Raw genomic sequence first — 23,702 nt, forward strand, 5'->3', positions numbered from 1 at the left:
TCTAAACAAACAATATATGTACCTTAATTAACAAATACTTTATCACTAAAAATGCTAATCATCACCTGAATCTTCAGCAAGTCATAATCTTCTTGCAATAATAACATCAAAGATCACTGATCACAGATTACCATTACAAATATAATAATAATGAAAAAGTTTCAAGTATTGTGAAGATTACCATAATGTAACACCGAGACAGGAAGTGAACAAATGCTACTGGCAAAAAGGCACCAATAAACTTGCTCCATGCAGTGTTGCCAAAAACCTTCAGTTTGTAAAAAACACAACATCTTCAACACACAATAAGATGAGGTGTATCTGTATAATGAACTACTACTATATGAATGCTTTCTATGGTGCTACATGAATTCTCACTTAATTCTTATAAGAAACATATGAATATGTGAAATTATCCTCACTTTAGAGATGAGAAAACCAAGAACTAGAAAGATTAAATAATTTGCCCAAAGTTCCAAGGAGGATAAAACACTGCGAAAATCTTTTAATAGCTTTTAGTTTCTCTTCCCTTAATATGGCTTTCAAGGCTCTGCATGAGCTGGTCCCACCCACCCCTGCAGCCTAATTTCATTTCATGCACTAGCTCTGTCACTGCCAGGCCCTCTTTTGGTCCCTCAACTGTGCCATGTTTCCACTCAACACAGTTTTTCTACACTTCGTGCTCCTCTGCCTGAAACATCCTCACATCTCACACTCCCAACTCTTCCTGCCAACTCAGTGCCTTACTCCTTCTTTATAGCTCAGCTTCAGAAGCCTGTTCTGACTGCTGTACCCCTCAACTCCTAAAGACCAAGTGCCTCTATGATACACCCTTATGGGACCTAACTTCTTTCTGTCATGAAAGCTAACATTACATCTTCACTTGTGTCTTATTTGTCTGTCTCCCTCATACCTAAATTGTAAGGTCCATAAAAGCAGAGCCATGGTAAATAAATATAAAAACAAACAAACAAAGGGAAAAGGGGATTAAGGAGAAGGGCTGACAGGTTAATTCAGATCTGTCTGGCTCTGTATGTTGCAGAGTTAGGTAAGACATAATGCTTCCTATATGAACAAACCTCCACCACTAATAGGAGGTAGTGTTATCAATGTACTGGAGAAACAATTTTCAAAGTAATAAGAAAACAATTTTGACTTGTGTGTTTCTTAAGAACTTCCCAGTTATATGGCTGATCTGTGTAGACTTGTTTTAGGAAATGTTTACTAAACATCCTCTATGCGTAAGTCACCACCTTAAACCCTGAAAGGAATACAATACAGAGTACAACATGGTCACTCTCCTTTAGGAGCTTACAATCTCATCAGGGAGATAAGACAAATATACTAAATCTGTCACAAATGGTAAAATATGAAAACTACAGTAAGAGACACACGGGCTTGGTACGCAACAATTACATCTTAAATGAAGCAATGAGGGAAAAAGTCAATTTACCTGAACTGAATTTCAAGAAAACTTCAAGGATGAGATATGTTGAAAGAGGGGCAAATTGTTTTATCCTTCTGTATAGAATCCTCCAATGCTAGGTATCCCATAATACTTAGAATAAAATCCAAACATCTTACCATAGCCTTAAGGCACTCCACCTGCCCCGACCCACCTCTCAGGCCTCATCTCATACCACCTTCCTACTTTCTATGTTCCACCTCTACTGGCCTTTTTACTCCCTGTACCGGAAACACGCCAAAGCTCACTGAGCCTTTCTACCAGCTGTTGCCTCTATCTGAAGGTCTTTCCTCCTACCTTCACATGGCTGGCTCTTTTTTGTCATTTAAGACTCAGCACAAACATTGTCTCCTCAGAAAGGCTTTTACTAATCATTTAATTTACAGTGAAATTCCCATTCCTCTATCACTGTTTAACTTCTGCATAAGACATCACTCTCTGAAATCATTTTGTTTGTTTACTCTCTCTGTAGAATATACGTCCCATGAGAACAAGGAACCTGTTTTTGATACCATGACACCTCTAGTACATAGACAGTGCTTGCTGAATTCAGCTAGTAGCTCAACATAACAAGAAAAAGAAGGGAAGGGAAAGGGAGGGGAGGGAGGGAAGGAAGGAAAGGAGGGGCAAATTAAAGCTGGACGAGTCAGCTAGCTAGATTTCAAAGCGGTGAGGTACAGTGACACAATAAATATAAGAAGCAGTGAACAACTGCTTAGGTGGAAGAACAGAAAATGAATTTATATAAATCTAAGCTTAGTGGAGAGAACTCCAAGTCAAGGAGTTTAGACCTAAACAAATTCTGTGAGTTTATACAAAAGTGCTTATGAATCAGCATACCTGTGGCCCTATGAACAATTCAGTACATCAATTATAGCTTGGACATAGCTCAGCTACTTAACGTTTACGGAGCATCTACTTGTGCCTGACACTACAAAGCACTGGGAATTAAAGAACAAAAAGCCAAGACCCTGGCCCCTTGAGAAGTTCACGGTTTTGTGGAATAAAGAATTTAATAAACAACACGTATTGATAAATGCTATACTAATGTACACAGGGTGTTACAGAAATACAGAGGAGTGCTATTTAGCCCACTCAGCGGTGCAGTCAGTTAAGGAAGGCCTCCTGGATATATTACCTAATACAGACACTAGGAATAAGTGGAAGTCAACTACGTGAAAAGGGGCAGTTTTGCAGGCAGAGGGGGAAAAATTACAGTGAAGGCAAAATGGTGAAGAAAAGCAGGATGATTAGGGGAGTGAGTACAGCATAAAGTTCTAGGTGAGGAATGATGGAAAAGAAAGCTAAAAAAAGAAAGGAGAGGCTAGGTTATAGAGACCAACCATAGAGAACAATATGTGAAATGCAAACTTATCTTCTTAGGAAAAAATATTTGAAAAATTATAAATAAAGATTTATAATTCAAGAAAGATCTTAAAAGATGTGCTAAGCAATTGAGAGAATCAAGAATTAAGAACTCTGAAATCAAAGCACCTAATGTAGTTTCTTAAGTGTGTAGTAAAAATCCATAACAAGTATTAATATGTAAACATCAAATTGCTATCCCTTTCGCAATATTGAAAAAAACAAAAAAGGGGGGGGAGGGACCAAAGGCCAAATTTCATTTATTAATATTTCAAAAACCTTCAGTACTCACAAATAAAATCCAGACACTTCAGAAAAATAATTCAAGAACCACACAGAACTTGGCTTTACAGCCTGGAAGGCAAATTTGTTTTCATAACCTGGCAAAGACACTTATTACCTGTATGAACTCAAACAAATTACTTTTTTTCTGTGTAAAACTCCAGGGTTGAACAAATTGATCCCTAAGATCCCTTCCTGCTGTAATATCCTATGACTCACTAGAAGAATTAAGGAATTAAATTAAATCACAGGCTGAAAAGAATTCTTCACTAGTTAGCCCCTGCCTTATCTATAGCCACTTCCCTTTCCTCTTCCATCTCTCAACTGTAAGTTGTATTACAATGAATTCCTCCCAATTTCTTGAATATATCATATTCAGTTTTACCTCTGGATCCTTAGACATTGCTCCCTCTGTTTTGTACCCTTCCACCTGACCGTCAATGCCACTCCTTCCTAAGAAAATGCCTCATGCACCTGAATCTAATATAATGTTGTAAGTCAACTATACTCTCATCATTAAAAAAAAAAGATAAGAAAAAAAAAAGGGAAATGTTTCATTCAGTCCTACTTCTCCAAGAGTCCACTATAGCATTCCTTCTTTCTTCTCTATCTCCCCAACCATACCTCAGATAATTCAGGTTAGATACTCTCTGTACTCCCAGGGCATCCTGTCCTTTCCTGATCGTGGCAATACTAAGCTTTATTCAAATTTCCTGTTTAACAGTCAGTCTCCTCCATCTTGGGGGAGTTGTATGCTGGGAGGGTAGAACTAGGCTTCCTGTACACTATTTTATTATCAGTACCTGGTGGTACTCAGTATGTGTTGATGAAGAAATGAGTAACAAACTGATCACTCACCTCTAACACAGCAAGGACAGTGTCAAGCTGATCCTCTCGAAGAGTGATATTGTTAGAGATTTTTCTCATCGTGTGTATGGACTGCAGACGTACTTCCTCAATTTCATCATTAAACATGTCAACCAAGAAGTCAAGGCACTTCTCAGCAAAAGAGGGTGAAGACTGGGCCAGCATGCAGAGAGCCTCTACAGCAGCAATGCGGACCTCTGGAGAAAAGGAGACAAGTAAAACTGAACATCAGGTTAAGACTCATGGGAAAAATTCAGGGATGATTTCTTCTCACTAACGTTTGTCTTTCCCTCTCTCCTCCTCTTACCTACAAACTCTCTGGGAGATCTCCTTCATGCCTGCAGATTGCACAATCATCTTCACATGGACTTACAAACAAGGGCTTTGGTATCACAGGGATGAAGGCTAAGATCCTGACTCCACAGACATGTGATCAAGTCACATGCCTATCTCCATTAATAGAATTTCTTGAAAACTATGTTGTCTTATTTATCTCAGTATTCCAGCCATAGTAAAGTACTGTTTTAAAATGCAGCTTGTAAATATTAGTATTATTATTAAGATTAAAATAGGCTTAATATCATTATTCTTATTTTAGAGATAAGATTCAGCAAAGTGAAGAAACTTTCCTCAAAGTGAGTGAGAGCAGAGATAAGTACTCAGGTCTGCTAATTCTAGGCTAGAATTAAAGGTTAAGGGTGTCTGCTGTGGAATGATAGAGGTCTCACAATGAATTGTGAAAAGTAATCCATCCAATAACTTGGAGGGTGATCTTGTATAAGTAACTTAACTTTCTAGTACCTTAATTTTCTCACCTATTAAATGGAGATCATACCCATTTTCTTACATAGTTAGGAGGAATAAATGGCATAGTGTAGGTAAAGCACATTGCACACTGCCTGGCATATGTTGAAAGCTCAATAAATATTAGCTATGATATAGGTATGGGTCTTGTAAGCACCTTGGAAACAGAGGCATGTCCTCTACCTCCTGCATGTGCAGAACATGTAACAGTAAAGACACTGAATCCAGGAAGCCCTTCATTCATTCACTAACTATGTTTCCTGAATGTGCACGACATGCCCGGCCCTGTGCTAAGTGTTGGGATACAGAGATGAGAGATGGGTAAGCTACAGACAATGCTCACAAGCCTTCCACACATGCTTGTTTTGTTCCAGTAGTTCCCACATGGTTCTGCAACAAAATGTACAGTTTAAAAAAAAAAAGAAAAGAAAGGAAAAACATTCAAATTGGGGTTAAAACTCATAAATATAGCTTGCTTTTAAGAAAGGTTTTATAGACACTTTAAAAGCAGAGTTAGTACATTAAAGGGAGACAACTCAGATTATTCTTAGTAGTTATGAATTCCTCCATTTCACCAGAATGGAAGAATTTGCTCTACCTCACAGTAATATAATTTAAATATGAAATTGCTAATAATTACAAAGCCAGCCAGAGATGGACCCGAATGTGTTAACTGGATCTTCTTCCTAGGGCTTTATCCATTACACAGCACTAACTCACGTGTAACTCTTCCAAGTCTATCAAGGGAATTAGAGAAACTTCTGATTAGCACAAGATAATCAGTATGACCTGTGCTGATGCAATTCCAAGCAGAGGCAAAGAAACTTGGTATTTTACTGTGCAGGTACAGCCTGGCTACAGGTAGACAAATTAACAATTTCTACTGGACTTTTTGGAATGCTGCAATCAGATCCTAGTTTTGCCACTTATTGGCTTTATCCTTAGCACTGAAGATAGACAGATGAACAAGAACAAGCCTGTCTCTCAGCAACTAGACTAGAACAGTTAATTGCATGACATAGTGATGAATGGTACAATGAAAAAGCACAGGGAATACTAGAAAATGCAGAAGCAGCACATAGCCCACTCAACAGGATCAGAGGCAGCTCTGCAGAACAAGTGACCCCAAAAATAATACCTGAAGGAGTTGTTAGGCCAAAATAAAAAGGCCTCTCTAGGCAGAGAAACAAAATGTAAAGCCCCAGAAGGGAGGGAGAACACAGGACAAGAGGAGTAAAATTATGTGTGATACTACATTAGAGTCTATAGCCAATAAAATAAGGCTCCATTTCACTTTCAGCAAATGTGTCCCTAAACCCCTGATTTACCCAGAATTATGTGACTGATTAAATTAGAAAGCTGCCATACCTGATGCTGGTTATGATTTACTCACTTTCTAAAGTTAAGTTCCTTTAATTAAACTCCAGTAACAAACTAAAACCTGTAGAATTAAACCACATAAACATTAACGCCAATGAAATTCAATTGTAGAAACTAAACAAAGCAAAACTGCTAATAAAAACAAAATAAAATAGGTTCCAGTTACTTGTTTTAGAATAAAGTGAGTTTTAATAACTGGACTTCCTTATTATCTAATACTATTTATAGTTTTAATTCATGTATCAAGTTTATAGAGAACAAAAAAGCAGAGGTAGCTCTAATTTCTACATATACAGAAAATCTTACAGCAAATTGGATAGAGTTACCCAATTCTTACATTTACTACTAGAAAACTGTCTTTCAAAAGTAATTCTCATGCCCTTCTAAGAAGTTCTATTCTAAGGTGTCATTTTTTTATAGGAATTTTAAGGACCTGAGTTCTAATCCTCTGACATAAATTTACTATAAAATTTGGACAATCAAAATTATCTCCCCAGGTCTGTTATCCTCCGTGAAAATGAAAAGGTTGGAAAGGTTGTCAAAGCATTGACAGTCTGTGATCTAAGTGAGATAGATAGCATCATGTTGTGGAGATCATAAAAGCTTTGCAAGGACTTCTATCACTAGCTAAAATGGAGTAACAAGGGCCAGGTTTATCTTTCTGTCAGAAACAAGTAAAGACAGAGACAAAATACATGAAACAAAAATACTCAACACACTACACATCAAGCAATAAAAGGTAGTGATCCCTGAGCAACAGGAAATAAATGAGATAGGCTCTATGATTATATAAGTTTATTGTGTGTAGAGTTTCCAGGTTGCAGGTCTCCCTGAGTTGAGAAGACAGAGCTGGGGGCCTAGAAAGGCCAACATGGCTAGAGTTCACAGGGCAAAGTACCAGAAAGAAGAGAAGTGCACAGAGAGAGCAAGCTTGGAAGATCTGCAGGGGGTCCTCCTCAAGTTTTTAGCTAAGCTCTGATCTGTAGAGAAATTACCCAAGGTCTGAGAAAGGACCCCTCAACAAGATTTGGGGGAATAATCTCTAAAGCTCACACATGGTCTACCATAGTTGTTTCAGCAGTGGAGAAAAATAATCCCTAGCCTAATGTGCCACCTAACAAAGCTTAAAAATAAAATGTGAACTAACTGTATCCTAGAACAAAGCTCAAGAACATTTATAGGAATATAACAATGCTCATCACTCAAGGAAGTAAAATTCACAGTTCTGGCATCCTATCAAAAATGACCAGGCATGCATAAAAGCAGGAAAGCAGAACTCATAATGAAGAGGAAAATCTATCAATCAAAACCAAGAAATCACATAAATAAAAGAGCCAGAAGACCAGGACATTAGGACTGTTATTAGGACTGCTGACAAAACTAGAGAAAAGATGAAGCATATTAAGCAGAGACATGGAAGATACTAAACAAACCAAAATTCTAATCAAACTTCTAGGAACGAAAACTACAATGTCTGAGATGAAAAATACACTGGATGGGATTACCATCAAATGAGACACTGCAGAAGAAAAGAAAAAGATTAGAGAACTCCAAGGCAAAGCAATAATTATTATTCAAAATGAAACAAAGAGAAAAAAAAGACTAGTAACCAAAAGAAAAAAAAAAAAGAGTGGAGCACCTGTGAGCTGTCAGACAACCTCAGCAGCCTGATTTATGTGTAATTGTAATATCCAAAGGAGCATGGGGCCAGAAAAATATTTAAAGAAATAGTGGCCAAAGATTTTCCAAATTTGATGAAAACTATAAGCCTATAGCTTCAAGAAGCTCAACAAACTCCAAGTATAAGAAATATGAAGAAAATTACCCAAAGACATGTTATAATTAAAGCACTTAAAATCAGTGATAAAGAGAAAATCTTAAAAGCAGCTAGAGAAAAAGACATATCATGCACAGAAGAATAAAGATTTTAAATGATAGCAGACTTCTCAACAGAAAAATGTAAACTGGAAAACTGTGGAACAAAACCTTTAAAGAAAAAAACAACAAGAAAAGATTAATCTAGAATTTGATTCCCAGTGAAAATATCTTTCAAAAATGAAGGTTAAAGAAAGTCTTTATTAGTCATACAAATGCTTTAAAAGTCAGACTAATCTGGATTTACATCTTGCATCTGTCTCTCATTAGATGGATGACTAATAACAAGGTATTACTGTTATCAGTATCAATAATATCAATTTTTACTACCACTTATTAAGTGCTTACCATAAGTGGGTCACCTACTATGACAGTGTTCCATGTACACATAATCCCATTTAATTCTCACAATACAAAAACATTATTAACCTTGTTTTACAGAAATGCTAGAATTAGAACCTAAATTGACTAAACTCAAAGTCTATATGCTCTTTACCCTGTATCATACCACATGAGCCTCAGCCTTTTCTGTTCATAAAATTAAAATAATAGTAGGTACATTACAGACTATGAAGATCAAACGAGACAATGTGTGTATATCACCCAGTACAACACCAGACACATAGCAGTCACTCAGTAAATGGGCACTGATATTATCACTCAGCCATACTTACCATACATCTCATCTTCCAATCCATGAACAAAGGCTCCGCAAGCTCCTGACTCTATCAAGTTCACAGCCCCCGTATCTATTTCTTCCTTGGGAGCATCATCTCCCCACTTCCTGCCACTGGAAAACTCCCCTGAACTGTAAAGTTCCTTGGCGCGCTCATGTGCAGTGCGTTTCCTCTGTGAAAGACAACAAATACCATTTGCTGAAGGTTCAGAGGGAGCAGTTAAGTTTCACTCCAAGAACATGAGAAGGCAGAAATAAGACTGCTGAGAGTCATATTAAAAATAAATAAATAAAAACCTCAATAGGTCAGAGCAGAGAAATGCAAACTCAACTTAAAGTAAGACCAAGGTTCTCGGGTCTATCATAGCTGATAGTAACCGTGTAAAAGATGGTAACTTTATTAAAGATAGCACAAAAATGTTATCAGACAGGTAGTTACGTTTGCCATGGCAACACAGCAAAGGGAGAATCACAGAGATAAATAATGGCAATGTCCCTCCAAGCACCATCCTGGGTAGACAACATATTGGCCCTAGAAAAAAACTGTTTTCAGTCCCATAGAAGTAAGTCTCTAAGTGACAACACTGAGCTCACTATTTGAGGAACACTGCTCACCAAGCAACGTTCCAGTAAACTCACTTTCTGCACAGACTACCTAAAGGAGAATATACTAGTCATCTAAAGTAAATATTGAGTTCCCTTGACAGTTAACAGTTCCCTTCATAAATGAATAAACTGGCATTCCGCTTTAGACATTAGCCTCTATGAACCTTCCTGGTGTGACTCCACTTCCTCATGACTGATCATCTCAAAGGCACTGATGAAATACAGCACCTGAGTTTACAAGGACATGGGTCAGATCAGACCCAGTAGTAAAGTTTGTACCTTGCAATGTGTCTTAGAAACCCTTGCATTACCTATCCCTCACCATTCACTATAAGCGTGTCATTCTTCACACTTCCACCCCAGTATACACAAAGAACACAAGCAATCACCAGCCTCAAATAGCGGCAATGGCCTTCAAGAAAGCAATATGGCAATGTTTCATGATGCACAGATAGCAACTCCTCAACCATTCTTAAGAATTTATCTTATGGAATAACTCAAAAGAAGAAAAGATCTAATATCCATGAAGATGATACATTTGATGTCATTTATAATGGTGGAAAAATTAAGGAGAATCTAAATGTATAATAAAGGGCTAAAAAATGATGGCACACCTACTTAACAGAATATTATGCTATCAGTAAAAATGGTTAAGTATGAACTTAACAATATGAAAAAAAAGCATATGATGTAGCGGTAAATGTAAAAAGTGTAAACTACAAAATTATCTGTATATAATGATTCAATGTTTAAAACATGCATAGGAAAAAGAGCTGGAGAGAAATATACCAAAATGATGAAAGTCACTGTGTTAGAGTAATGGGAATACGGGTGAACTGTTTCCCTTTTTGTCTACTTATCAAAGATTCTGTGACTCTTTATTAAAACTTTTATAATTTAAAATTAAGGTACTGACAATGAATGTTCCTATCACATTCTCAGACTCATATATGTTCCCCACAACTATGTCAGAGAACTATCACAGTCAAAGCTTAAGGGCATTCTGTAAGAGGCATTTTGTTACTGTTCAGAGAAAGGATTTACTCACTCCTCCATGGGAACTGCTATTGAAAAGGAGTCCTAAGATGTCATACAACCTCACAAAATAAGACCAAACCTTTATAGTTTCTAACAAATAGAATGTTAATCTTGCCTCTTCTTGTAAAACACAACCTATGCAAAGTATTTCACTGTAATAACTTAAAATTTAATGAAGTAACTTGCAATTTGATTCAAGTTACTAAGATTTTAAATTAAAATAAAATCTAGTCACCCTACATTAACTTAACAAATTCATGGGCTGTAAAATTAAATCAACACGACTTGGCATACAGCAACATTGATTTTGGTTACAGAAACCCAGTTTAAACAAATTTAAGTTACCCTCAGATCTGACATCAGCTTCTTGTCAAGTGTCTGCTCCAAGAAATGAGAACTGACTTGCTCCATAGAGCCCTACAAAAAGAAACAATCCAGAGCAAATTAAACAACTTTTAAGACCTGAGGATCATCTTAAAATTCATAGTTTTAAGCCAACTGAGTTACATAAAGATAACATTATTCTTGATAATAAAGATGCCCATGGCTTCCGAATCATGAGGAAAATAATAAAAACATTAGTAGCAGTAGCTAGCACCTAAATAGAGCTTACTATGTGTCGTGCATTGTTCTGAGTGTCTTACACATATATTAACTCATTTAACCCTCACTATAATCCTACAAAGTAAATACTATTATTAGTCCCATTTCATTTAAGGGGAAAAGAAGACACACAAAAAAAGCAACAATTCATTCAAGGTGACAAAGAGTGTAAATTATAGAGCTGGGCTATACCAAGGCTTCAGAATCCTCTGCCTTAACACTACTGTCCTCTGTCTCTCTATTCCTTTTCATTTTAATCTTTCTATTCTTTGTCTATTCATTCAATAAAACAAGTATTTATTTAGCAACCCTTCAATTATATGCCTACCGTTACCAGGAACAGAAATACAAAAAAATAGACATCAATTCTATACCCAACAGTCTCACAGACTAGTGAGAGAAACTGACAATTAAAGAGACAACTGCATTATGGTATGAAATTTTGTAATACACATTTATAAAGGCTGCTATGGGAACTTACAGAAAAGTAGTATGGGGTGGAAGCAGCGAGAGGTATATCTGGGGAACTGGAGATCACAATGACAAATGCATAAATACAGAATGTTACGTGGGAAACATCAAGTGGTTCTATGAATGAAACACAGGATGGGGATACCAAAAATGAGGCAAGACAGATAGGCAGAGATCAGATCATAAAGAACTTTGTTTGCTATGGTAAGGGGTTTGCCTATGAATAACAACTAGATAATCGCTATTAAATATTTAATGAGCTCAACAATGTATAAAATATTTGTATTTTAAAAATTTATTCCCCCCAATAACCCTATGAAGAATGCAAATTATCCTCTTTTTTTGGATGAGAAATTGAGGCTGAGAGATTTGATAACTTGCTCATTTCAAATAAGGGAGAAACAGTCAGATTTACACCTCACAAACATCATTGTGACAGCAATGTGGCTAATGGACCAGAAGGAATCAAAATGAAGGAGAGAACAGTTAAGAGACTGAAGCAGGTCCCAGACATTCTTATGGAATATACTAGAAACCTGAAGCCTCTACTTCCCAAGTTTATACAGGCTCAGACTTTTTCTTCCATCACATATTCCAGAGAAAATTTCATGTTCTTTGGTAATATTCTTACCCAAGTTAACATCTTTCTTACAATTCTAGGAGAGTAATTGTACTGTTCTACCTTAAGTAGTTTCAAAACCACTTTTTCTTATCTCTACACAGTACAGTTTGTTACATATGGTCTGAGCCAATATCAAATGTAACATTCATTTTTTAATGCAAAACATCGATTTTATGAATAAGAAGTATATATTTTTAACAGGCACTTCTTTTTTCTACAAAGAACGAAAGTTTTAATGACTTCACAGTAAGTTACTCTAACCCAGTCTTAATGTCCTCCTCCCATGCCTTGAGGTGACACTCTCCCAGGACAGTAGCAAAGGAGGGGTACTATTCAAATCCCAGCCTCAAAAAAATTACATATAATTATTTGTAACATGTTTACAGTGTTACATAGAAATAGCTGAAGCTTTCCATTTTAAATCTGCAAATACCAAAAACCATATAGCATAGTAATCCACTTGAAAAACAGTGAGATCTGAAGTAGTACAGGCCCAGTGGAAATAGAGAAGGGATAGAGTCAAGGTATGTCAAGAAGGCAGTCTTGATAAGAGTTGATGACTCAGTGGATATGGGACACAGAGAAAATTCTCAAATGTCTCTGGGTTCATGACAGAGTAAACGATGGCACAGGAGGGACAGATATGGACCAAAAAGATAATGAGTTCATCATAAAGTACATCTCATCAATCAGAAAAACACCTACATTCTTGTTTACTTTAACCAAGACAAACATATTCAGGTAAGATCTCTCCAACTGTACTACTACCACTACTTAACAATCTATGTTTATAATACTAAGAAAACTGATATTTAATAAACAAGTGCATCAAACCTGCTCTTAGAGCAAAAACTGCTCAATTAGTATAACAATGTAAGTCTATGTAATCTTTGTCTATTCCAATTTTAAGGCTCCTAGCCTCTATCCAATTACATGATAAAAAGAGAAGCAGACAAAAAAAAAAAAAAGATGGATTATTCTGTGAGACATAAAACTGCCACTGACTAGGACATCTTCATTTACCCTGGGAAAGACTAGTCTTGGGCAGACTTACAGATATAAAACCTACAATCTAACTGTCTGAAAATGTTATAATTTTTAAGGCCAAAGACTTATGGGGGCTTACAAGTAAGGTTTAACTCTTTTTGAATAAGATAAATAACTTAACATCTTAAAAAGAAATCACTGAACTAAGGACTCTATTCCAGACAGGCTGCGAATCACCATAATTAATTTCAAAGTAGTAACTGTATTCTAAATAGTCCAATGGAACTATGTTCTTAAAGTCAAGTTTCTTTGCCCCATTAGGGAAGTTATAGATAACCAAAAACCAATCTTTTACATGGTTTTGAATTTTCTGATATAGCTCATATCTGAAATTTTTCATCCTGCTATAAGCCAAGGAGAATGGGGACTATTCATTTTTTGTACTAGACTGAAGTCTAAAGCTTTATCATTTCAAGTTCTTGAAAACCTGGCTTCTGCTTTCCTCTCGAGCTTTATCTTGTCACACATCACCCACACTGAGCATTATCTCCCACACCAGTAAGTACTAAATTGCTTGTAGTTTAATATGACAGTATAGTTTACTTTGATGTTAGTATGCATGGTAGTATATGCCTATATCTCTGCTCATATTTTCTCCTTCCCTACCTCTTTACCTACCTAACCCATTTTCAAAATCAGCTAAGAAATCACTTCTTACATGAAGTCTTCTGTGGCTATGTTTTGCACTCTTTCCTAGGAGTACCAGGTATTGTAACTGACTGCCTATGTCAAACTACCTGACTATCAACTCTTTTGAAGACACAGACTATACTCAGGGTTTGTTGACTTGATGAACATGTGGTCAAAAGACCATATGCAGTTCACCTGATCATAGGTCTGTCTCCTGAAGAGTTGGAGCAGGGGAGTTCACCTCAGCTTACACAAAGGAACTAGTAAACCAGCAGGATCTTAACCACACAACCACAGCTCCCAGTGTATAACTGGACCTTCACCAGGAAGGAATTCTACATGGGTTTTAGATTATGAAGTGTCATTTACCATCTTTGGCAAATGACACCACTTTTTCTAAACCTTAGTTTTATTATTTATAAGATGAATAATATAATACCTACCTCAAGAAGTTTAAATGAATTAAAAATTATTCACAAAAAGTGAGTATGTATATGAGTGTATATATGTAGGCATACATACATGTGTGCCTGGGTATAAGGAAGTGGGTGTGTATGCATGTATGACTAAAAGTTCCTGGCTTAGCAGGCTAGGAACTCTATAAACAGTTAACAAGTATTATTACTAGCAAGATCAGATTATTAATTACTTTTGAAATATATACATAATAATTTATATAATTTGGAGTTGTTTGGATTTGAAATCACTGAAATTACAAAACAAAGCACTTGACTCAAGACAGAGTCATCTAAGTAAAAACCCTTTCAATTCACCACTGTAATTCATTATTCATATAGCTTTACATAAATCACTATTACATTCTATGGGGTACAAAATTGAAAAATTTGAATGACTCTGCCTTAAGGACTACTTTTCTAAACTGCCTACTCAGATGACAATATATTATTGAATTATTCCTCTAAGACATCCCCTCACACACATATACATACACAGCACACTGCAGATGCTCAGTACATGTTGAATAAAAGAATTTGATGAATGATTGGATTGTTCTGAATTTTAAAATATCCACAAACCAAAACAAAGCTTTAAAATGTGAATTCAAAAAAAAAAAATCACTAATAACTGGCTTGTTTTACTCTGTATTTTATTATGGGCAAGCAATATAATTTATAGGCAGGAAACAGAATCTCCTATTTTCTTGCTGTGACATTAATACAAATTTTTATAGACACTTGTATGTATTTATATATTATAGCCACCCACCACCTTGCACAGTGTAGTACTTTACAATTTATACACATTTCCATAGACAGACTCTCATTTGAGCATCATGACAATCCCATGAGGTAAACATGAGATATTATAATCCATTTAACAGATAAGGAAAGGAAACTAAGACTAAGTGACATGTCCAATATAACACAGCTATAAAATAAGGCTGAGTATTAGGCCAACACTCCTTCTATAAAACAGTTCTATCTCTGAAAAGTTAAAAATTTTTTACAAATGTACTATAAGTCCCCAAAAGCAAAACACTAGGAAAGGACCAGGCTAAAAGTAGGGGAATTAGGTTCTGAATCTCATTTTACAACTTCCTATCTGTGTAAGTTAAATAATTAACTTCTCAGAGCCTCAGTTTTCTCACCTGGAAAATGGGAATAACAGCATCTACTTTGCTGGGTTACAATAAGAGTAAATGAAATAATAAAAGTGGTCTCATAGGAAAGTATCTAGGCCATAAAAGGTGCTTAGCAATGGTAACAATTATTTTTATTATTATTTTCCTTTTTCTCTAGACTTTGGCTGTCTAATATACTAACAGGATTAAACAGGATTATTTTTTAAATTCTTTCTAGTTCTAAAAAGACTACTTCTCCACAGGAAAGTGAGCCATTTCTATCTTAAGAAATACTAGGGTTTCTAAAAGTGAGTTACACCTGTCCCTACCTAGTCTCTCAAAATGTTTGTACAAATGTAACAGGCAATGAGTTCATTAAAGAAACTAACTTACCAACAGCTTTGCAGCTTGAACACGAACTACCCAGGAGCCATCACTAACCATGTGACAAATTTTTCCAAAAGCATCATCAACTAAGCGAATTTCTTCATTAGAAGAAGGGATTGGGACAATGCTAAATTAAAAGAAAAGGAAGCACAAATGACAAAACATGAACCTAAAGCTGTAGGTTCAATACACTAAGAATGACCAAAGAAACTGGCACAAAGAGAAATGACGGTTGAATTATTCAAATCCTAGAATGATGAAATACATTTCATACTAAACAAATCACTCTGGAATTTATTTATTTTTAGTTGAACTGCAAATTTGTGTCTTAAATAAAATTGTTTAATGCCAAAGATTCAAAAGATAACAAAAACTAACTACCACAGAGTATTTTATAGCCTTAAGTTTATTCTCTTCTATAATTGCTTTGCTGCCAATACAGTAAATCTTAGAATAAACCAATATAAAACATACTTGCAAATATGGTCCTAAAAGAAGAGACAATTAGTCTTTTTTTGGGGGGGTGTCTATAGGTTTATTAACTCATTCTGGTTTTTCAATTTCAGAAGGTAGTTTAATGAAGAGGAAAAAATACTTTATCTTCTCTATAAAAGTAGTTCTTCTATAAAATAGAAAAAATAGTATCTGTCTCTTCACCTCAAAGAATCAATGTGAAAATAAATTATTTAATTATTGTGAAAATATTTTTAACCAGGAAAACAATACATAAGGGATCATTATTCTCAAACTCACCTGGTACTTAATCTAGCATTTGTATTTACTAAAATGGGCTCCAAACCGTTTTAAACATTTTATAAGGGGTGGGCAAAGGTGGGGTGGAAAGTATTTGAGATAGACCGTCCAATCTCTTTATTTATAGATGAGGAGGTTGGGACCCCAGGGCACACAGAAAGTTCACGGCAGAGCGGAAAAACAAGGATCAGGCATTCTGATTTTCAGGGTCTGTGCTTTTCCCCTATTCCACACCGCCTTTCAAAAGTCTAAACCAACATTCTTTTTCTGGAGGTGAGCTTTTTGCATGGTGGGAGGAAAGAAAAATTTGGCTTTAGCAATGAACAAAAACTGCTTACACCCACACTGACCTTTCAGGATATAGCTGACTGACAACCCAGATAAGCTGGACTGCAGCACTGCGCACTTGTTCATAGTCATCAGAGAGCAATTTACAGGCCTGCAAACAAGGATTCCAAAAGTCTGTTAGCTCTGTGTCCTCCCAGGTGATGTTCAAACTATTTTCAAAAGGAAGATAAGGGGGCTGGATAAGGATCCCAATCAAAATACATATGGGTGGTTTTAACTTCTTGAACCTTGGCCCAACAAAGAATTCTTGGCCTCTGTCAGCTGCTCCGGCTGTGCTCTGTGTACCCTCCCACTTCATGTCTGAAAGGAGAATCACAGATTCACAGACAGCAGAAAAGCCATTTAGAATAGCATCAATTGTAGCAAAGCCTGCAGGGAGCCCACAGTGCTGCCCTCACAAGCTCAAACACCAAAGGTAGGTTTTTTCCCTGTCTGTAAAATCAAAGCACAAATTTCTGACAGTCCATCAGAAAATTCAAGCACTTAAAATGTACAATTTTAAAGATAAGTTGCCAAAAGAGGCCAAATTTTTGTTTTACTTTGGTCTGAAATGGAATATCCCTACTCCACCCACAGTCATGGCAACACCCCAGACTTCAACAACATTCAGAACTACTCTGTTTTTGAAATTTTTAAATCTTACATTTCATGTTCTGACCATAACATACTATTCTACTGGTTCCTTAATCTCCAGGACTTAACTCATCCCACTGCTCCTCAATCCCATTTAACCTATCTGTTGAACCAGGGTTTGTCAACCTTGGCACTATGATGACATTTTGGACTGGGTAACTCTTTGCTGTGAGGAGCTGTCCTGTAAAATGTAAGATGTTTAGCATCATCCCTAGTCTCAGTCCACTAGATGGCTGCGCAGCACTGCATCCGCTCCCTCTCCCCAGCAAGTGCATAGTGAAAAATATCTCCAGACATTGACAAATGTTTCCAGGAGGGGGTGGGGGGGTCATCCCGGTTGACAACCACTGCTTTAATTCCATCCTTCCTCTCCAAATAAACCACCTTCTCCTTGTTCCATTCCCTTTCCTGTACTTCAGTATCCCAACAGCACTGTCTGCATCATCATACACAACCCCCTAAGTATCTCTGCCACAGCTGTTCCACAAACCCAAGACTTTCGCTACTCCTCACAAAAGAGCACTGGCAAAGAAGACCACACTCTCTAGGGGACTAGTGACTCGTGATCTCAAACCTCATTAGCCCTCCTTGGAAATCTTTTATGCCCTTGCTTTCCACTTCCATTTCCCAAGGCAGCTTTCTTAACCTTCTCCCCTGGACCTCTGCTTACCTGAGAAAAATCAAGGTTCTCAGGCACAAATTATTCTCAATTATTCCATACTAGTTACAAATGCTTTTCTTCCTGTATTCTCCTGCACCTTGTTTTCTCAATAACTGAGGAAGAAGTGTCCTTTCTAGTTCTTAGTCCTTTTACTCTTGCTATGGATACCATCATTTCCTCACAAAGCCATCCCTTACCATCCTCCAAAATAGATCCTCTTTGTGATTCTCTATTACAGCATCCTATTTATTTACCTCACGGTAATATTCATATACTATAATTACTGTGTTTGTTTATTTGCTAATTGCCTATCTTACCCATGAAAATGCAAAGGGCATGGATCCTATCTAACATGCTCAGCATTGCAGCCAGCACTAGGTGCCCAGTAATATTTGTTGGATAAATCCGATTTTCTGCCTCAAGGAACTTCCTCCACCATTTATTTCCCTTCTTCTCTTCTATCATCAGCTTCTCCCAAAACACTAGCTCTCTCTTCAACACATAAACATGCTTAGCAACTATCTTTAAAATACAAAAACAAACCCTTAATCCTATGGCCCATTCTGCCATCTTTCAACCTGCTTTCCTATCAAAGTCAAGTTTAAACTTGGATAAATTACACTGCCTCACCTCAATGGTGGGACTGAAATTGCTCTCTTCAGACTCACTAGTGACCACTTTATTACTAACTCCAGATTTCAGCCCTACCCTAAATGACCTTTCACCAGCATTGGACACTGCTGACCATGAGACTATCTTCCTGTCTTTTTTAGAATGTATTTTTCCTCTGCCTCCATCAAGCTGCTCCTTAGTTCCATTCTAAGGTTCCTTTCTTAAATGAAGGACCTTATCCATGGCTCCATCCTTCATCTCTCCCAAGATATGGATGGCTCCAAATATCCATCTCCAGCTCTGATCTTTCCTGAGCTCCACACCTGGAATTCTCCTCATGAGTATCCCATCAACCCTTCAAACTCAACAAAATCAGAACTGAACTCATTATAGTACCTAATTCTACCTCACATCTCAAATCCTCCACCATCATTTCATCTTCACTCCCTTCAGGCCCACAGCACTGCTAGCCTAATCAACTGAGTAGCATAGTCTTATGCCACTAAACATCTGAATTACCAGACTAACTCTTCTTCTTCTGAGTCTTCACAAGTTTCCTTTAATTATTTGACTTCCCACAGAGTTATCCTATAGGTCACACCAACAGAACCATTCTGAACTCATTCTACTTCATTTTGTAAAAGAATATACTTGTTTTACACATCAGTCATAGAGGCTTGGCTAATTATCATCTTCCTCTAAAAGATAAAACCACTCTTGGTAGGCTAACAAAATCTGGTCTCTGTGCATGGATTTAGGTTGTTTGTCTCTAGATTCATCCAATTATTGTACATGAATAACTGAAGGCCTTTTGGTTAGGCACTCAATCAGCTTCTCCTAACGATACTATAACTACATTGTGCCTTTCTTTACCAATGCTACAACAATCATGAGATATCTTTTCATATGATTCCGTGATCTTGGTCTTCAGAAACACTCCAATTTCTCAAGTGAGGTGCCCCGAATTGACTTCAGGTTGAAAGTCAATTCAATCAACCAGAGATCAGGAAGAGTTCCTTATTCTGAACACTACACTTCTCTTTGTGTGTTCTGGTATTCATACTGAGCTACCTAAATCCTCCTAAACATCCTTCTCGCATGCACTAGTGCTATTCATTACATATCCCCCATTCTCTTCTTAGAATGTATGTTTTGGATACAACTTCACATTCATCACAATTAATGTTGCCACTGTTAGCCAGCTGAAGCTCTATGTTTTCAATTTCTGACAACCAGTGTGCCACTCTCCTAGTTTCATGATCCCTCCCTCCTCCTCCAGACAGCAGTCATTTAAGGTACCTGATTATAAATTGTTTGGTGTAATTTCAGTCCTCTTTCATGGAGCTGCAACTAGATAATAAAGATAGAGTTAAACTTTTGGGGAAAAAAAAATCATTGTTTCCAATGTCTCCCCACAATCTCACATATTTTTCTCTATCATATCACGTTAACATGGTTCCCTTTAGCCAAAATCAGTGCTATATAAGTAAGAAACCAGGTCAAAGACTTTTCAGTAGAAGCACTCAAACACTTACTAAATCTCCCCAGGGGATATCAGAAAAAATATGAAATAACTATAAAGAGGCTGAGGAAGAAATGATTAATACCATCCCCCCTAAAGAGGACTCCTCCCCATATAACTTTCCTCTATTATTTTGAAAATGGAAAGTATAACTTGTAACTACTAAACTATAATACCAAGTGACATCCCTCCGATGGACCTGGGATACAAGTTGTACCTTCCATGTTTCAGAAATGCAGGTAAAAGCTACCAGAGAAACCCAAAGATAAGCACCTGTTATAAAGGAATATGTGCCTTTGAGTTCTGTCATGCCACCAACACCTTCCTGAAAGTGTATCCTTCGTGGACTCAGAATGTATCCAAGGTGGCATTAACCATGAACTTAAAAAAATAAATGAAAAAAGAAACAAACAAACAAAAAAACCTCTCCATTTAGTTTCCAAGATCATATTTACCATTGCTTTAATAGCTGCTGTTCTGACACGTGGGTCTTGGTCACTGAAGTAATCCCCTATAATCTTCTGGACATCTCTGACGGCTAGGCCTTCTGTATCTTTTGCAGCACTTTTCTCCAAAGAACCAAGATTACCAAGTAATTGCAGGCACTTGTTTCTTACACCATGTGAGGTATCTGTCAGGTGCTATGAAAAGAAAAGACAGAACAAAAGGACATGATTTAAGACATCTTAAAAATAAACAAAAAATCAGAAACAAAAGCACTGTATCAACTTTAGGAATGACTTCAAACACTACATTCTCACCAGTCTGTCTGCCTGATCTCATGTTTTTTGAGTATGAGTCTTTCCAAAAAAATCATGAGTCTTATTTGCTCATCATTATGTTCCCAACAGCTAGCATTTGGCCTTGTAGAGTGTAGGTACTTTAAAAATGGCCGCTTAAATTGCATTTGCTATCAAATCTAAAAACAGAACAAAAATTTATAAATTTTAGAACTTTTAATATTCCTACAGAAATATACAAAAATCTTAATGCACAGGTCAATGAATTTTCACATAATAAACATATATAACAAGCACCCAGATACAGAAATAAAACATGACCAGCATTTGTACCCCTTACCAGTAACTACTCTGCCACCATCACCAAAGCAATCTTGAGAAAAAAGAACAAAGCTGGAGTTCTCATGCTCCCTGCCTTCAGACTATGACAAAGCTACTGTAATCAAAATAGTATGTTAATGGCACAAAAACAGACACACAGATCAATGGAACACAGCAGAGGGCCAAGAAATGAACCCACACACTTATGGTCAATTAATTTACAACCAAGGAGGAAAGAATATACAATGGGGAAAAGACAGTCTTGTCAGTAAGTGGTGCTGGGAAAACTGAACAGTTATATGGAGAAGAATGAAATTAGAACATTTTCTCACACCATATACAATAGTAAACTTAAAATGGATTAAAGACCTAAAACCACAAAACTCCCAGAAGAAAACATTGGCAGAATACTCTTTGACGTAAATTGTAGCAATATTTTTTTGGATCTCTCTCCTAAGGCAAAGGAAACAAAAGCAAAAATAAACAAATGGGACATAATTGAACTTAAAAGTTTTTGCACAGCAAAGGAAACCACCAACAAAATGAAAAGACAACGTACTAAATGGGAGACAACATTTGAAAACGATACGATCAATAATGGGTTAATATCCCAAATATATAAACAGCTCATATACCTCAATATCAAAAACACAAACAACCTGATTACAAAATGGGCAGAAGACCTGAATAGATATTTTTCCAAAGAAGACATACAGATGGTCAAAGGCACAGGAAAAGAGGCTCAACATTGCCAATCATCAGAGAAATGCAAATCAAAACCACGATGAGATATTAGTCACACCTGTCAGAATGGCTAACATCAAAAAGAACACAAACAACAAATGCTGGCAAGGATGTGGAGAAAGGGGCATCCTTGTACACTATTGGTGGGAATGAATTGGTGCAGCCACTATGCAAAACAGTATGAAGGGTCCTCAAAAAATTAAACATAGAACTACCATACAATCCAGCAATTCCATTCCTCAGTATATATTCGAAGAAAACAAAAACACTAATTGGAAAAGATATATGCACCCCAATGTTCACAGCAGCATTACTGACAAAAGCCAAAATATGGAAGCAACCCAAATGTTCATCAACAGATAAACGGATAAAGAAGATGTGGTATCAATACACACACACACACACACACACACACACACACAGAGGAATATCACTCAGCCATAAAAAAGAATGAAATTTTGCTATCTGCAACAACATGGATAGACTTGGAGGGTATCAGGCTCAGTGAAATAAGTCACACAGAGAAAGACTGGGTGTTGTCATTTATATGTGGAATCTAAAAAAATAAAACAAACAAATAAAAAACAGATTTCATAGATTTAGAGAGCAAATTAGTGATTACTGGTGCAAAGAGGAAAGGGAGGAGGGATAAGATAGGAGTAGGGGATTAAGAGGCACAAACTACTGCATATAAAATAAATAAGCTACAAGGATATATTATACAGCACAGTGATTATAGCAAATATTTCATAACAATTTTAAATGGAGTAAAATCTATAAAAATATTAAATCATTATATATCTGAAATTAATACAGTATTGTAAATCAACTATACTTCAACAACAACAAAAAATAGCCACTGGCTTAACTTCTAACACATAGATTTATTTTGCCTATTTTTGTACTTTATAAAATCAAACAGTGCCTGACTTCCTTTGCTTAATATTATGCTTACAAAAATCATCCACAGTATGGCAATATAGCAATGGTTTATTCATTCTCACTACTGCATAGTATTCCATTTGTGAACACACCGTGATCCATATACCCTTTCTACTGCTGATAGACTTTCTGGTTATTTCCATTTTCTGGTTATTCTGAATTATGCTACTGTGATTATTCTTGAATGGGGCTTTTTGTGTACATGCTCACATTTCTGTTGAATATACAGTTAGAAGTAAAATTGCTGGGCCAGAGGATATGTATATGTTCAGCTTAAGAAGACACAGCTAAATAGTTTTCCAAAGTGGTTGTACTAATTTAACTAATTTACACTTCCACCATGATACGTGTTTCAGATTTGCTACATCCTTGTCAGCACTTAGTACTGTCAATCTTTTTCGTTTGAGCACTTGTCATCATCATTTTAAACGAATTTTAGTTATCTCCCTCTCAAACCTAGTGCACTGCTACTGAAATAAGCTATTTACCTAATCCAGTAACAGGAACTGAAAATACTTCAAAGAAATGACTAGTTTCAGGATTGAGCGAGAAATATTAAGAAGAACCTGGGACACCCTGCGCCAAAAAGTAACAAAATGTCAAAGACTAATTGAGTCCAGATCAAAAGGACACAGAAACCAATCCACAGGAATTTCCACTGTCAACATTTACATGACACCAAAAGGAAGCAATCAAACAAATCCAGAATGTAGGCCATTCTACAGG

The 23,702-nt window shown here is 36.5% G+C and overlaps 1 protein-coding gene across 2 annotated transcripts in view; it reads right to left on the reverse strand.

The window, feature by feature from the left end:
* INTS4 (integrator complex subunit 4) overlaps nt 1–23,702 on the reverse strand; it is an 84,545-nt gene that overhangs the window by 40,582 nt on the left and 20,261 nt on the right. For both annotated transcript variants that reach the window (XM_006191649.3, XM_032488735.1), the window contains 7 exons: nt 20,685–20,870; nt 20,007–20,057; nt 16,804–16,892; nt 15,707–15,827; nt 10,704–10,775; nt 8,713–8,887; nt 3,971–4,176 (listed from right to left, as the gene is read on the reverse strand). In XM_006191649.3, coding sequence (XP_006191711.1) covers nt 3,971–4,176; nt 8,713–8,887; nt 10,704–10,775; nt 15,707–15,827; nt 16,804–16,892; nt 20,007–20,057; nt 20,685–20,870 — 900 coding nt within the window. The remainder of the gene's footprint in view (nt 1–3,970; nt 4,177–8,712; nt 8,888–10,703; nt 10,776–15,706; nt 15,828–16,803; nt 16,893–20,006; nt 20,058–20,684; nt 20,871–23,702) is intronic.

Source organism: Camelus ferus, chromosome 10 (genome assembly GCF_009834535.1).
Source record: "Camelus ferus isolate YT-003-E chromosome 10, BCGSAC_Cfer_1.0, whole genome shotgun sequence".
Lineage (NCBI taxonomy): Eukaryota > Metazoa > Chordata > Mammalia > Artiodactyla > Camelidae > Camelus > Camelus ferus.